This window comes from Abramis brama, assembly GCF_963993115.1.
Source record: "Abramis brama genome assembly, chromosome: 12".
In the NCBI taxonomy this organism is placed as follows: Eukaryota; Metazoa; Chordata; class Actinopteri; order Cypriniformes; family Leuciscidae; genus Abramis; species Abramis brama.
Window position 1 is genome coordinate 28,943,141 of NC_139974.1, and position 15,659 is coordinate 28,958,799.

At 36.8% G+C, this 15,659-nt stretch overlaps 1 protein-coding gene across 2 annotated transcripts; it reads right to left on the reverse strand.

The window, feature by feature from the left end:
* Positions 1-5,211: 5,211 nt before the first annotated feature.
* Positions 5,212-15,294, reverse strand: sh3bp5lb (SH3-binding domain protein 5-like, b). 2 transcript variants are annotated; one of them, XM_084130571.1, is made up of 7 exons: positions 15,150-15,165; positions 14,815-15,067; positions 14,521-14,583; positions 12,592-12,720; positions 10,791-10,952; positions 9,065-9,238; positions 6,265-8,453 (listed from the first exon to the last, which is right to left on the reverse strand). In XM_084130571.1, the coding sequence occupies exons 2-7, from the start codon at positions 15,058-15,060 to the stop codon at positions 7,836-7,838; spliced, it is 1,392 nt and encodes a 463-aa protein (XP_083986697.1). In that variant the 5' UTR covers positions 15,061-15,067; positions 15,150-15,165; the 3' UTR covers positions 6,265-7,835. The 2 variants fall into 2 exon arrangements, with proteins under 2 accessions (XP_083986696.1, XP_083986697.1); XM_084130570.1 differs by having other exon boundaries at positions 5,212-8,453; positions 14,815-15,294.
* Between the last annotated feature and the right edge of the window lie 365 nt (positions 15,295-15,659).

Sequence of the window (15,659 nt, forward strand, 5' to 3'; positions counted from 1 at the left end):
GCCACCTCGTAGAATTCGTACGAATTGGCCACCTCGTAGAATTCGTACGAATTGCCGTGAGATCAGGCTGGCATAACAGTTTAATGATCTACAAAAAAACCATTGCAAGCTTTGGTAATAAGTGAAACTATTTACTTACTAAAATACTATTTTCTCACTAGAAATTACATCAAAAGTGGAAAACGTCAATCAAAACACTTACACACAAACTGACATCAAATGCAACATTCAGACGCCATCTATATTTTTTAATGGAACGCACCGGGTTGTGGGATACCAAAAGCAGTGGAGCAGTGAATATATGCTGCCTTCAAAAATCAATCAGATGAAGGTATCTCAGGAGACAGGAAGTGAAGTGCCTTCCTACCTTGGAATGCATCCTCCGAAGGCAGCATTTTTAAGCTTTCGGATGCAGCCCTTGTCTACATCCCTAAATGCATTAAGTTGCTGCCATGTGATTGGCTGATTAGATATTTGTGTTCATGAGCAGTTGAACAGATGTACCTAATAAAGTGGCCGCACACACACATATAAATACATACATATATATAAGCCTGTATTCTCCATGCATTTATTTACACTTTCTATTATCATAATAAACTAAACACAATGCTTAAACGAACAAGAATTACATCAAAGATTGAAATGATACATCTATAAATGAGTCGTGATGTATGAACTCTGTGAAGAAACGAGGCTCGCTCTCGTCTGTAATGTACCTATCCAAATTGACAATAAAAAAAAATGCATTTTCTGATGTGTTTCCCCTCAGGTATCCCAGCAGTGGAATCAGTGAGTCACAACGTCCTAAGTGAGACATTTCAACATAATGAAAACCAGAAAGAGAAGAGAAAAGAAAAGAAAAAAAAGAAAAACTGTGTGCGAGTGCTAGCTCTGGTTACAAATGCTGGCAGTGACACCTCATCTTTCAGTTCAAACTCAGCTGTCATCATGGCTGTCTCTTTCACAAACTCCCACATCTAATGTCACCTGCACTCTCTGCAGTTGGAGAGAGATTAGTCTCTCACCTTTAACTGCCTCATCCTCCCTTTTACTGCCCTTTCAACATGACAATTATCACATTTTACACCACATCCATCCTTTGCTCAGCTCCTCACTCACTTTCTTTTCTCTCCCCAGTGGCCAGCAGTTCTCTCTCTGCTCGATATTTATATCATTGTTGAATAATTAAAAGACTGAAGACGGAGGATAATCTCCACCTCTCATTCTCTTTTCATTACGGAAGCCCTGTTTTCCAGCACATCTGATTGATTTCAGGTAGCTGGAGTGCCCCACGGCTCTTGGCTCAACATTCACCTTAAAATAGCCAAAAATCCCCGAAACTCGCTGTCCTTCTTGATTACAATTACCAAGCTATTGAACCAATGTAACCAATGTAATTAGTGGTGTTTGTTAAGCCAAGCGTAACTATTATTATTGCTCATACATAAGGCTATAGCATTTCTAACAAGCCCTCAGGATGCATTAGCAACTGCATAGCGATGTCCTGGCAATGGCCCAGGACACCCTTTATCTTGTGGTGGCCCATGAGCACACTTCTCATTTTCTATATAAAATGTGCATAATCTAGTAGCATCATGTAAAATCTCTCTGATATGGAAGCGTAATTCCTGGGATAAAGTTTAGAAGAAGATAAAGTCATATTGGGAGATATAAAATCAGAGTGATGAGAAATAAAATCACAATTACCAGAAACAAAGTCATTATTATACAAATCTAAATGAGAGATATAGTCACATTGCAGGAGATAAGTTATATTGTTAGTTTTAAGGTCGTAATTGCAAGAAATTTTCACAATAATGTTGCAATTATGAAAAATAACATATCAAATACAAATAGTCAAAATTGAGATATATAGTCACATTGTAAGATATGAAGTCACATTTTTAGTTATAATGTAAGAATTGCAATAAATCTTTATAATTGTGAGACAGTAGCAATTATGAGAATTAATGAGCAATGGTGAGATAAAGCCACATTTCAAATCAAAATGTGGCTTTATCTCACAATTGCAACTTTATTTCGCATAATTGTGACTTTGCCTCAATTATAAAGGTTTTTTGAGACAAAATGTGACACTTTCAAGTCACAATGTGAGTTAGTGTTACATTACTAGAAAAGTTATAACAAAGAGATATAAAGTCACATAAAGTTATGTCGCAATTGCAAGATATAAAGTTGCAACCATGAGAAATAAAGTTGCAATTACAGGAAATAGTCATAATTGAGAGATATAATCGGATTGCAAGATAGTCACATTTAGTTATAGTGTCGGAATTGGAATAAATGTTCACAACTGTTATACCGTCGTAATTATGAAATTGCCAGGATTCTGACTTCGTCATGTATTTTGTAATTTGCCATTCATGTTCTTTTTGTAGTTCTTGTCATGGTCTTTGTAGTTCTGTTCATGTTAATTAGTTCCAGGTGTTTCTTATCTCAGATATTTAACCATGTGCTCTGTTTTGCCTTTGACTTTGACTTGTTTGACTTTTTGAGGCACTGTTACAGAAATAAAGTTGCAATTGTCAGATTTTGACACTTAAAGTCACAAGATATAGTGTTGAGAAACAAAGAAACAGTTAAAATTTCACAATATCACAACTGTCATAAGACAGACATAAAACATTTCATAAGTCACAACTGGGAGACAAATTCACTATTACGAGAAATGCTAAAAAGCTGTTTTATAAAATCACAATTAAAAGATGTAGTTAAATTGTGTCACAGTGCAAAATACAAACCCTGGACCACAAATACGACCCTGGACCACAAAACCAGTCACATGGGTCAATTTTCTGAAATTGAGATTTATACATAATCTGGAAGCTGAGTAAACAAGCTTTCCATTGGTGTGTGGTTTGTTAGGATAGGACAATATTTGGCAGAGAAACAACTATTTGAAAATCTGGAATCTGAGGGTGCAAAAAAAATCGAAACATTGAGAAAATCGCCTTTAAAGTTGTCCATTTATGTTCGATACTGTGCTGCATTCACTCAAAAATAAATGTTTTATATATTTACGGTAGGAAATTTAATAAATATCTTCATGGAACATGATCTTTACTTAATAGCCAAATGATTTTTGGCATAAAAGAAAAATCGATAATTTTGAACCATACAATGTATTGTTGGCTTTTGCCACAAATATACCCGTGCAACTAATGACTGGTTTTGTGATCTAGGGTCACATATTTGAAAGCCGATAACCAATTTATTGGCTGATAAATCTAAATCCAAATTTTTATATAATTTTTGAGAGCCTGATTACAAATCTAAAAGTCTCACCATACAAAGCCATGTCCCAAGCACACAATTATAATGTTCTCATTATAATTTTATGAAGTCTATAAGTCTACTGTATCTTCCTTTTTTGAAGTGATTCCAATCATATTTCAAGCCATTCAAAACCATCATGGCAAACAGTGCGCATCTGAAGTGTCTCAGCTGAAGGAAATAATCCATTATTTATCAGCTTTAATATATTGGCCAAATATTCTTATGAGGCTGATAACAAACATATATCGTGCATCCCTACAACGTACCAATTACCCATACAATTAAAGGGATACTCCACTTTTTTTGGAAATAGGCTCATTTTACAACTCCCCCAGAGTTAAACAGTTTTACCGTTTTTAGTCTGGGGACTATTTTTTACCGAAAATAGTCCCCAGCTCGGTAACTTCCAACGTGACCGGGACTAAGTTTGTCTAACCTATTAAGACATATTTTCAGGCACTTCGTCATATCATTACGCCTGCTGCACTCATGGTACGGCAGCAAAGTTTCTTGATTATTATGCAGGAATGAGAGTATAGTTCCTAGCCATATCAGCCTAGAAAATCGCAACTTTACATTTTCTGTTGGTTTTAATACACGATGTAACTACAGAAGAGTCAAGTTTTAAATAGGAAAAATATTGAAACTCTTTGGTCATTTTTTTGAGAGAGATGCTAATGGTCCTGTCCGATTCAATGATCTATGCTAAGCTATGCTAAAAGTGGTACCGACAGACCCGGAGATCGGCTGAATGGATTCGAAAACGGTAAAACTCAACTGTTTAACTCTGGGGGAGTTGTAAAATGAGCCTATTTCCAAAAAAAGTGGAGTATCCCTTTAACAATCACACATCTGTTTAAAGTGAAATTAAATGAGAAAAAGAGCATAGTTGTTAAATTCAAGTTTTAATATTTCTAACTGTGCAATAAATTAACATTTACAGAATAAGTTATCAGTCACATAAAGATTATTTGTATTCATCATACATCAGCTTGTATATACATAGAGTTCATGTGACCTTATGAATGGAGAGAGACAGCAGCATACCGGATTAACTCTACAGAGCATCGTCTATTTACTATGAGGAGAGGTGAGGAATCTGTACACAAGAGGTTATGATGGGAGAAGGATGGATTTACAGGGTTTGTGGACAAAAAAATTCAACAACTACATTTAAAAAAAATTCTAAACAACAAAAAATTCGGAAGAGTAGGATGTAAACTTGCAAACAATACTGTACTGTCCACAGCACGGTTTGTTCAAACAGCTAGCATATTACATGATTTTTAAAGTGTACATCTGCAAAACACAGTTACGTATCAGGTTCACATCATTCAGTCATTCCACTGTTGTTTTATTTACTCAACTTTTCTTGCAAAATTCCAGCAGGACTGGCACACTTGTAAACATGTTCTGTTCTGTTGCTAAGACCCTCTTACATTCCCGGACTGACATAAAATCGAATATCTCTCAAATAGAACAAAATCAATAAAAACAGTACTCTGGATCTGAAATATATCATAAATGCCACAAATTGTTGCGCAAAATAATACCAACTGACAACCGAATGAAAACAATATTCCAAATATCTACACCTGCTGAGAAAGACGGAGATGGGAAACAAATACAATATTAATAAAGGAAAAATCCAGGTTACATACAAGTGAAGATCTATCAACAGCATCAGTGTCATATTATCTATAATCACAGAAAAGACTTTTGACTTGGCTTTCAGTCACCTAAACTGAAATGTGCGTAAAGTAACAATGGAAGCTTCTCAGGGAAGTGTACAGCAGTACCCATAGACCTCTATTGTAAGAGCATTTCTCTTTTCTGTGGTAAGGGAGTTTGATCATTTTGTCTTTATCCCTCTCATTGAGTGTCAAGTGTCTTTTGTCTTTTTTTTCCCCGTCCCCTGACCCCTGACCGACAGTGAAACAGTAACTGAGAAGACGGGATCAGAGCATGAGAACTATAAATCCCTGCAGACTGACAAAATACCACCTCAACCCCTCCTTATTGTTATTCATTAATTTGCAGAGAACATCTGAACCCCCTCTGCTATAGTGCAGTGTTACAATAATGCCACATCAATCAATGTAAGTGTATTATTACTCTCGTTCCTCATCTCTTATGTCCGAAAATGAATTTATTATAATGATTTCTGAATCTTAGTCCCCACCCCTAGGGGAGATTTCCTCTCATTTGAACCATGCGGTTGTTAGTTATGGAAGCCTGTTTCCACCTTTCCATTAAAAAAATGGCAGGTTTATTTCTTGGAATTACGCTAAATAAAATTGTGAATTTGATTCTATTAATTGCAATTTTAGATCTAAATTTGCAACTTTGTAACACACAATGGGCCTCATTCATGAAACATCAACAGTAAGAAGTTCATAAAAGCGCTCCAACGTAAATTTTCAGAATTATGTCAAAAAATTATATTATTTGAAATCCCTAAACAAATTGCGTTTAGGAATTTCTGATAGCAAAATTAATTAGTTGACCAATAAGTTTCATTGATAAACAAAAATGATTTAAAACAGCCATGTAGTCCATTTACCCTTTTATTATAGATTAGTATTATTCTGACCACCAGTATTATTTGTCTGCAAGATGAACACTTTTATTGAATCATTTTTAAGCATATGGCCAATTAGTCTATTTTGCATTTATGCAATATACTAGAGCCAAGCCTGAGAAAAAAAGGTCAAAGAACCCATTAACATTTCTGTATGTTGTATTTCATGGGCAAGGATTATGCTAATCGTAAATGATCGTACACACGACACTCTATTTACAAATGACTGAAATTCTTTCAAATACACACATTTAACCATCAAATCTGAGGTTTACAATGCGCTTGTGAATCCGGAGGATATTTTCGGGAAAGTCCATTTTACACGCAAATTACTCAGAATGACATTATATCTCACAAACTTTATTTTTCTATATTTTGAATTTATATCTTACGATGGGATTTGAAACCTCAAAATGCAAGTTTACATTTCACAATGTGACTTCATATCTCACAATTGTAACTTGATTTCTTATTTTGATCCAACCATTTTATTTATTTTTTACTCTCAGGTGGAAATTGGCTTCCATAGTTTGCGCCGTTAAAGGGTTGGTTCACCCAAAAAAAAAAACAAAAAAAAACTGTCATGATTAATTCATCCTCATGTCGTTCAAAACCCGTAGGACTTTCGTTCATCTTTAAAACACAAATGAAGATATTTTAAATGAAATCTGAGAAATTTCTGTCCATCCGTTGACAATCCACGCAACTACCAATTTATCGCTTCGAAAAATTAATAAAGAGACCCTAAAACTAATCCATATGAATCTCGCGCGAGAAGACCATCTACAGGACAAAGTGTACGTGCGTTGTGGACCCGCCTACAGGCACACATTACAGACGCGCTCTTTAAATAACAAAATATATATATTGCGCCATTGACTTTAGACTAGGTTTCAGTTGGTCAATGGCGCAGTCTATTTCAGTTATTTAAACAACGTGGCACAGGACGTGAAAATGATAACTGGGTCGGGGCTGAAACTAGCAAAAAAAACTTGCATCGTGCCTGGTGCTGCATTGCGCCGAGTGTATGATAGGGCCCTATATGATAAACAGACTGATTTTTTTTTTACATATAAACATTGATAAGCGAACATACACAGAAGCTCAACCGTACGAACAAACCTCATTGGTTCTTGTGGAAGCTGCGTAACACACGTGAATAAACCTCATTGGTTCTCACATGTGTACATCAAATAAAGCAATCGTGTCTCTTTAGAAAATTTTGACTAAACCGCTCAATTCATATGGATTCGTTTTTCTATCAATTTTTGAACTTTTTGAAGTGTCAAAGACAAAGTGGTATTTGCGTGGGCTGTCAATGGTCGGACAGAAATCTCTCAATTTCATTAAAAATATCGGCAACATTAACGATTAAAAATGAGATCATAAAATGCATTATAAGGTGCATTTCCAGGCATAATTAATGCATTAAAAAATACTTTTTATAGTAGACATAAAGGCCTCAAGTAAAGTGTTACCAAAATATCTTCATTTGTGTTACGAAGATGAACGAAAGAGAACTAACCCTTTAAAGATGAAGTGTGCAATTTTTTTCCACATCCTCCTATCTCAACCTAATGGGCAACTATAACGAAACCATTTGTATATTGATTTCCTTGAAAAGTGCAAACTCTTTTTGATCATCCCAACCAGCCTGACACAGAAACATCGGCTCAGCCAATGGCATAAGTTAAGGGGTGGGACCATCTGTTTATGTAACCAATAGCAGATGGGTGAGTGTTTCGGGGAAACCTGTTTAAAAATAGTCTGTTTTTTCAGTTCCATTTGTGCCACTAGTAACACTGAAATTACACAATTCACCTTTAAAAATACAGAGTGTTTTCGGTCTGATTCATTTGTAGTCAAGTTGAGAGTCTAGCCTGGAAGCCTGCAGGCAAGCTTTAGCCCGCCAGGATTGAGGTGGAGTAACAGACAACTCTAATTTCCTGTTTCCTCACAAACTAACACTTCTGTGGTGCTGCTTCACAAAGCTCTCCCGCTCTCTCTGCTGTCTGTCTGTCCCTGAGGCACCTTTATCTGCATCCTGTCCCGAAAGGTTTGTCACCTCTCTCGCAACTATTCTGTCTTCAGGCCTAAATCCTCTCTCGCTCTCTGTTTCTTTCTCCTCACCTATTATACTTCCGACATCACTCAGGTCGCCCAAGTGCTCCACAGAATCGAACTTCTCCAGATCGGAGGCGATGGTTTGCAGGCTAATGACTGACATGGAGTCTGACCCCGCCCTCTCCACTCTCTCTCTATGGCCCCACCCCGCCTCCCTGTGTTTCTCCACCCACTGCCGGGTTTTCTCTTGATCGGCCCAGTCATTATCCATTAAAGGATTGGCCACCACACCTGCATATGCCCCTGACTGAATTATACCCTCAGACTCCGCCCCGACTGGAGAGCTCCGCCCCCCACGAACCCTGTTGCGCTCTCTGGCGGCGCGAATGCGTCCCCTTTGCGCATGGATCTGCTCGCTGATTTGCTCAAGGTTGCGAAGGGCGACAGAATACCGGGTCTTCACCTTCGCCACCCGTTCCTCCAGCTGAACGACTTTGGACTTGTGCTCCTGTTAATGAGTGGGGATAATCATAGCACATTGGATAAAAAAAACAAACACATTTTTACATGTACTTGCACCAAATATATTAATGGCATTATAATAACTAAATAAACAGATGATCATCCTTTTTTAATAATATTTTATCATCCTTTTTTTAATAATATTTAGCGATGCACTAATATGATAAGCCAGGGGTGTCCAATCCTGCTCCTGGAGGCCCACTGTCCTGCAGAATTCAGCTCCAACCCCAATTACTGATTCCAGCAAATCAAGGTCTTACTAGGCATACTAAAAACTTCAAGGAGATATGTTGAGGCAAGTTGGAGATAAACTCTGCAGGACAGTGGCCCTCCAGGACACCCCTGTGATTAGCGAATGATTATTCATGTTATGGTCGATAACTAAATGGCTGATATTATTAAAAAAATTATAGTACTTTTTTTAATCTATAATAAAATATTAAAAACTAAAATGATTAGTTTGTATGCTGTAAGAGAAGTTTCTATTCTTTGCGCCCATCCCTAGTTTGCATTTCATAGAGGATTTCATTTTTTTAAATCAATATGGCCAGCAGACCTTGAATACCTTTATAGCGGAGGCCAGTCTCTGATGCCTACCTCTAAGATGTGGTTGAACTGAGCCTTGAGCTCAAAATAAGGCTTGGACTTGATAATGACCCTCTTAAGAGCCTTCTGCAAAGTCTGCACACGTGCTTCTGCTTCCTGACAAAGCTGAGTGACACGCTGGTGCTCCCTCTCGCTCCTCAAACGCTCCTCCTCTGCCTCGTTCACCTGAAAACAGCAACATGTCAAATGTGATACCCTGTTCTGGTTTCACACATGAAAGACATTAAATCAAATATATACTCATATCTTTCTGTATCATTCATACAAATATTTGACAAAGATTCAATATCAGATCACCACTGACAATAATCAGTACCAAGTTGATCTTAACAGCTAAAGAAAATGTAACAATATCAATCTGTCTACAGTGTGAATGTCTCTGAATTTTCACTTGACAATGCTTTTTCTGAAACTTTCACTGTTAACTTTATTTGTATCTTTGTTCTATCGTTTTTTATTATTTCTTCTATGATAGGTTATTTGTTTCTTAATTCTATATTTTATTACTGTTTACTTTAATTGTAAATTAAAAACTGCCAAAGTTGACTTAAAACAAACATGAATTACCTGAACAATCCATTTTATTCCTTTAATGTGACGTATTTCAAAGTAAGACATTGAATGGATTGTTAAAAGTGGTCATTACAAACCAGAATGGAGCCGGGCCGGTTTGCTAAAATAATCCTTGAATAACTATTTGGCCTAAGTGACATCGTGGGAAAAGTCATTTCAGAGTAAGCGCTAAAAGTGAATTTGTTTCTTTGTCCTTTTTTATTACTGACAGTTTAGTTAAATGATTCTTTTGAAAAATGAATGCACTGTTTACATCATTTGCATATTATTATATTCCTTGTCATTCGCCCTTGATTTTATTGCTGACTGTTTACTTTAATGATTAATTCATAAACCTAAATCAGTGTTTACTTCATTTGCAACTTCTATTGTTTTTATTTCTATTGTATATCATTTATCTATTTTCTTTACTTATGTTATTACTGACTATTAACTTGAATGATTAATTTGAACAATTGAAGCACTGTATTTTTGTTGTATTTGTAATACATTTCTGTTCTTTATTTTACTACTGACTGTTCACTTAAATGATTCAAATAAACCGTACTATGTGTTTACATCATTTGTAACTTTGTTCTATTGTTTGTGTTTGTTCTAATGCATGTAGTTTGTTTGTGCTCTGACAGTTCATTTGAATGATTAATTGAAAAACCTGAGGCAATGTGTTATAATAAAGGACTGTGTTCAAAAGCATAGAAGCATTTTCAAGAATCTTGAAATTTCCCTGGCATTGGTATCGATTGCTGAAATTTTGGTGACAACCCAACTTGAAACAAAAACTGTGGGATGATTTAACATCAGAAAAATGCTGCTCTATTTTACTGGCAGTGCTAGAATAAAACGTAAATGAAGATGTGTAACCTTGATCTTTTAAGTGTAGGTGTGCATTCATCAGCGTTATTGATTTCCCCACTGTGACAATCAAAGCCATGCTGCTATTGCAATCCACACTAACCAGCTGTGCACATTTAAATATGAAACATTAAGATTTAAAAAAGCAAAATCTATAATTGTGACTATGAGGGATTGATTTTAGCAATTAAGACCTGTTGTAAACATAAAAGCACTTGTGTTTTTGAGTACATTTATGCCAACGCCTATTGCTGTAATTATCAAAGAGCAATGCTGAGTCACTGTGTCGTACCTTGGCTGTGGCGTGGTTTAGCATCTCCTGCCAGGTAGGGTCCAATGTGTTTCTGTCAGCCAATAAACCTTGCTCGGCCACATAAACCATCTCTCTGGCAGCCGTGTGCATTGAGACAGCCCTCTCGTACCTTAGCGCCGCCTTCTGAGTCTCCTGTTGAGCCTGAGGGTAAGGTCATCCATCATATTTCATATACAGCAATCAATCACTCAGCTCTGTAAACATGCAGCCAATCAGAGGACGGGATGCTGACCTTACAGAGAGCCATAAAGTGTATGGTGACTGCAAATCTTTCCAAACTTTATATCAGGTTATATTTACGTAATAAAACACTAAAGGATGTGGCATTAGTATGGAAGTATACTACAATTCTACGGCAATATTATGTGTTATATAATAAAAGAAAACACCAGAGGGAAGTCGACTGTATAACACTTGACAAACCACAAACCATAACCATTCATTTTAAATAAAGTGGGTGAAATGGCCAATAGGATTTGAGGTTGGAAAAGCTGACATCCAATCATCCCGCACACAAGGCTGGATCTGAAAACCGTTTAGCTCAAAAAGCCTGGCTTGCTCTCAGTGAAAATTGCTGTGCACAGATCAGAACATCCAAGCCAATCAATAAAAGTCAGGAACTGAGAATGGCAGGCCATATTTCATTGGGATAACTCGCTGGAAATATGGCATCCTTGCCAAGGATGATATCCGACTTTGGCTACGTTCACACATTGACAACCAAGTTTACTAGCAGACTCTTGAAGTGTCCTGATACTGGAGGAAACTGAATAATGTCTGTATGAATGAATAACTGAAGTCAAAACCCTTTTTTATTGTTGAGATAGCCATGAATATCATCAACGGAAATGTGTGTGTAAATTTAACCCTAATTAAAATTTTAAACAGAACTGACAACTGAAATCTGCTGCTGTGTGAATGTAGCCATTATTTTGAACAATATTCATTGATTAAGATTTATTAAAATATTTTGAGTAAAAGAAAAGAAAAGAAATAATATAAAACTCCTTTTCACAGACTTTGATGACATGTTTTCACAGTTATTAACATTATAAATCTAAGTTTTTTTCAAAATCATAACAGTGGCCGTTTACTGACAGCTAAAAGCTGAAAGGAGCTGCCCTTTAAAAATGTATAATTTCAGAAAGAGTGTCAGGGGAAGGTTGAAAATAATTGTTTTTCCACACATATATTTGTTTTAGTTTTTTCCAGTTTTTTTGTTTTTTTTTGTTTATATATTTAAGATAAAAGAAAGAAAAGGAAAGAGATGATAGATAAACTAGTCGAATATTGTGACTTTATCAAACACTACATTTATATTAGGCTTGTCTACTCATCCACACACTCAAACTTATTTACAGCTTTTCATGAGACGGGCTGATGGCCAAGTCAAAGTTTCAATTCAGTGCTGCTGGTTCAATTGTTTTCAATTACTCTCTAGCCACAGCTAAACGATTTTCATCAGCTCAATTACATATTCAAAATTGGCTGCAAAAACGCTAATGAAAAGTGATGTGCAAATCACATCTTGTGTTATCAGGGTTAATCACATTAACACACCAACTCTTTCGCCATAATGACCACTGCACTGACAAATGTCTTCTGGTTCAGCGGGAGGATTTTTCGCAATAATGAGAGAATGGAAATGAATCAGCAAACTACAAAAACATCTTGAACTCATCTGATAAGATATGAAGCACAAACATGCAATATTATGTTCTCCTGCTCTCTTACACACATACACACACACACACACACACACACACACACACAAACACACCTCTTTAGCACGCCTACGGGCTTCGTAGTAAGGTCTGGCTTTTTCAATGCAGGCTCCCAGCTGAGAGCCCTGAGCGTTAAGTTTGCGTGCCGAGTCCGTAAGGATCCTCCTGTAGCTGGATCTCGCTTCCTAAATGAGCGTTAGACAGAGATAATGAGAAACAGTGGGAAAAACAATGCTTAATTTGGCATGATGAGTAAAACATGTAAACAATACATATTAATACTCCAGTTTAGTGGTTCTCTACTGGTGGGGATGATTTGCAACCCAAACATGGCTCACACAGACAGTAGAAAAAACAATATCGAACGCAAATAATAAATGCAACAAAATCCTTAGTTAGGAATAGGATACCAAAATGCATTTTAAAAGAGATGAGAAAACACTTTCCATATCTCTTTTTGTTCAAAGGCTGAGTTTTCTTTCCTTTCACCTTTATTAAGATTACACAGTGAAGGAGAGAGACAAGAAGTAATGGGTACACAAGCCAAGACTAGGACTTTGACTTTGTCCTTTTTTATTTTAATTTTGAGTATATATATAGTGTAAAACATTGTGTCATATATACTAAGGGTTCATTTGTATTATTTCACTATTGTACTATTGCATTTTGACATTATGTATAGACCTTATGCGCCAGAGAAACACACGAGCAGCCATCTTTAGAATATTGTCTTTGAACTTTTTTTGCGGTCGCTCTGTATATCTCTATGGCATCGCTGTTGAGGAGTAATTAGCTGGTGAAGTGGATTTACTTATTGTAAAGTTAACTAAAGTTCTCATGCGGATTGTAATGTTTAGAGCAGATGTCTTAACAAATGTCAGTAGACCGGGAAGATTTTAAAACGAGCCGTTCATTCATAAATCCGCAAGATCACTGTGAAAATGCAGACCGGAAGACAAAAGACAATGAGCGCAGCGCTGAAAAGGGGCGGAGCTACATAAGGTCTATAGTATATATATATCATCCTTATCACCCCCTAAAAAAAGACTACAAACTTTAAATTTTGGCTTCACAAAATAGAGGTATAGAACAAGTATGAAGTGATCAGGACATGATTGCAAGACATTATACCACTCGAAATTGAAGAGTTCTCTCAGGCTCTCTCATTTCAGGGCATCAAATGTGCATTTTGAATGAAGATATTAGTTGTGTCCCAAATTACGCACTATACGCTATTGCTATGCATGCCCTCTACCATCTAGTGTATAAATGTTAAAAGGTTATTTTGACATTAGAGTCTGATAACCCTCCCTCCCCCCACCCCCTCCTCCATGTAAGTAAAGCTGCTACAGTTGAGTGCATGAAATGTCCAACATTGCACACTTCCCTTTTTCGGTTAATTAAAGGGACACTTCACCCAAAAATGAAAATTCTGTAATCATTTACTCACCCTCAAGTTGTTCCAAACCTGTATGTATGAATATCTTTCTTCTGCTGAACATAAAATAAGATATTTTGAAGATTGTCTGTAACCAAACAGTTGATAGTCCCTATTGACATCCATAGTATGTTTTTTTTTGGGTGCTTTATCCAGGTATTTGAAATGCAAAATTTTCTATTTGGAATTTTTTGTGTGAAAACACTACTCACGCTATTTATAGCCTACTTAAAAATGGCATAGAATAGTTAGTAAGTGCGCAAATTGAGACACACCTATTGTCAAAGCAGGCACCTCGGTTACACTTTATTTTAATGTGTCCCTGTTACAGTGTAATTATACACTTAAGTACTATTAACTACTAACTATAGGGTTAGGGTAGGATTAGGTTTTGGTTTAGGGTTAGATGCATGTAATTATGCCTAATTTATAGTTATTACTATAGTAAATAGATGTAGTATGTGTAACAAGGACACATTCAAATAAAGTGTAACTGGCACCTCAATAGATTTTGAGACACAGTAGTAGTGTCACACATATTACTCACGTCCAGCTGTAGTTCCAGTCTGTTGATCTCATCACTGGCCTGATTCAAGTGTTCCAGCTCCTCCTGACAAATGGATAACAGGGAGGGGAGATAGCTGACATTCAATTCATATTAATGCATTAAATTCAGAAAAGTATATGAATTTATACAAAGCCAGCATAATCACAGACAAACAAATCATTTTAAATCATTTTGCCATTATAAACCATTCATTGAAGCAAATTGTGAATATTGTGTCAAAGTTCAATGCACCTGTCACAATATCAAGTTTATTATGGGTCCAAATCTTAATACCTGAATCCTGGGGTCCAGCTCTTCCTCATACTGCCCCTCATCTTCATCAAACTCATTCTTATCTTTCTCCACCACCTCAGTGTTCTCGGTTTTGCTCGTAACTTCCTCGTTTCCTCCGTCCCCGCTTCTGTTTTTCAGGGTGTCGTCCCTCTTCTCAGCCACCACCCCGGCGCTCTCCTCTCTCCACTCCCCTGACTCAGGCTCCCCGGATCCGGGGGGGTTCTCACGCAGCTGCCCCGGTTCCATCCGTGGCCTTGAGAATGACCCGTTTTACTCTTATAAACCAGAATATATAAGAGCTTAAATGTTTGCCATGCCTATAAATATATATTTACCCGATAATCTGACTATAAAGCGCTACATATTCGGTGAATGAGCGTCATTTAACGGCGCAGGCGTGTTGTTTGCAGCGGTAGCGTCATGCAGTGGAGCTGACAGCGCAGAATGACCCGGGCTGAACAGCTAGCTTTACGGCTAACTGCAGAAATCACAGCCTCAGCTCAGACAGCAGTCACAGCACTGCTCAGGACTCATAAATACAGCGAGAGCTCCAGCCAGACAACTAAACGGAACTAACGTTAACGTTGCCGTTATTTCTTTCCGTCCCCGTTTCTTGCTCTCTCTAGCTGTCTTTTTGTCCAGGACGATCCTTAAACATTTTCCATGGAAGTTTCCGCCTAATATAGTTACTAATGTCCTTATTAATCCTAGTCCTGACAATGTAACTAACTACTGTAAATTAATTTGAAATCTTCCTGACGTTAACTGAAATTTTTAACTTAAATGAGATTTATTTATTTGATGTCAGTGGTGACTAATACAAATTACCATTTTTTATACTAATA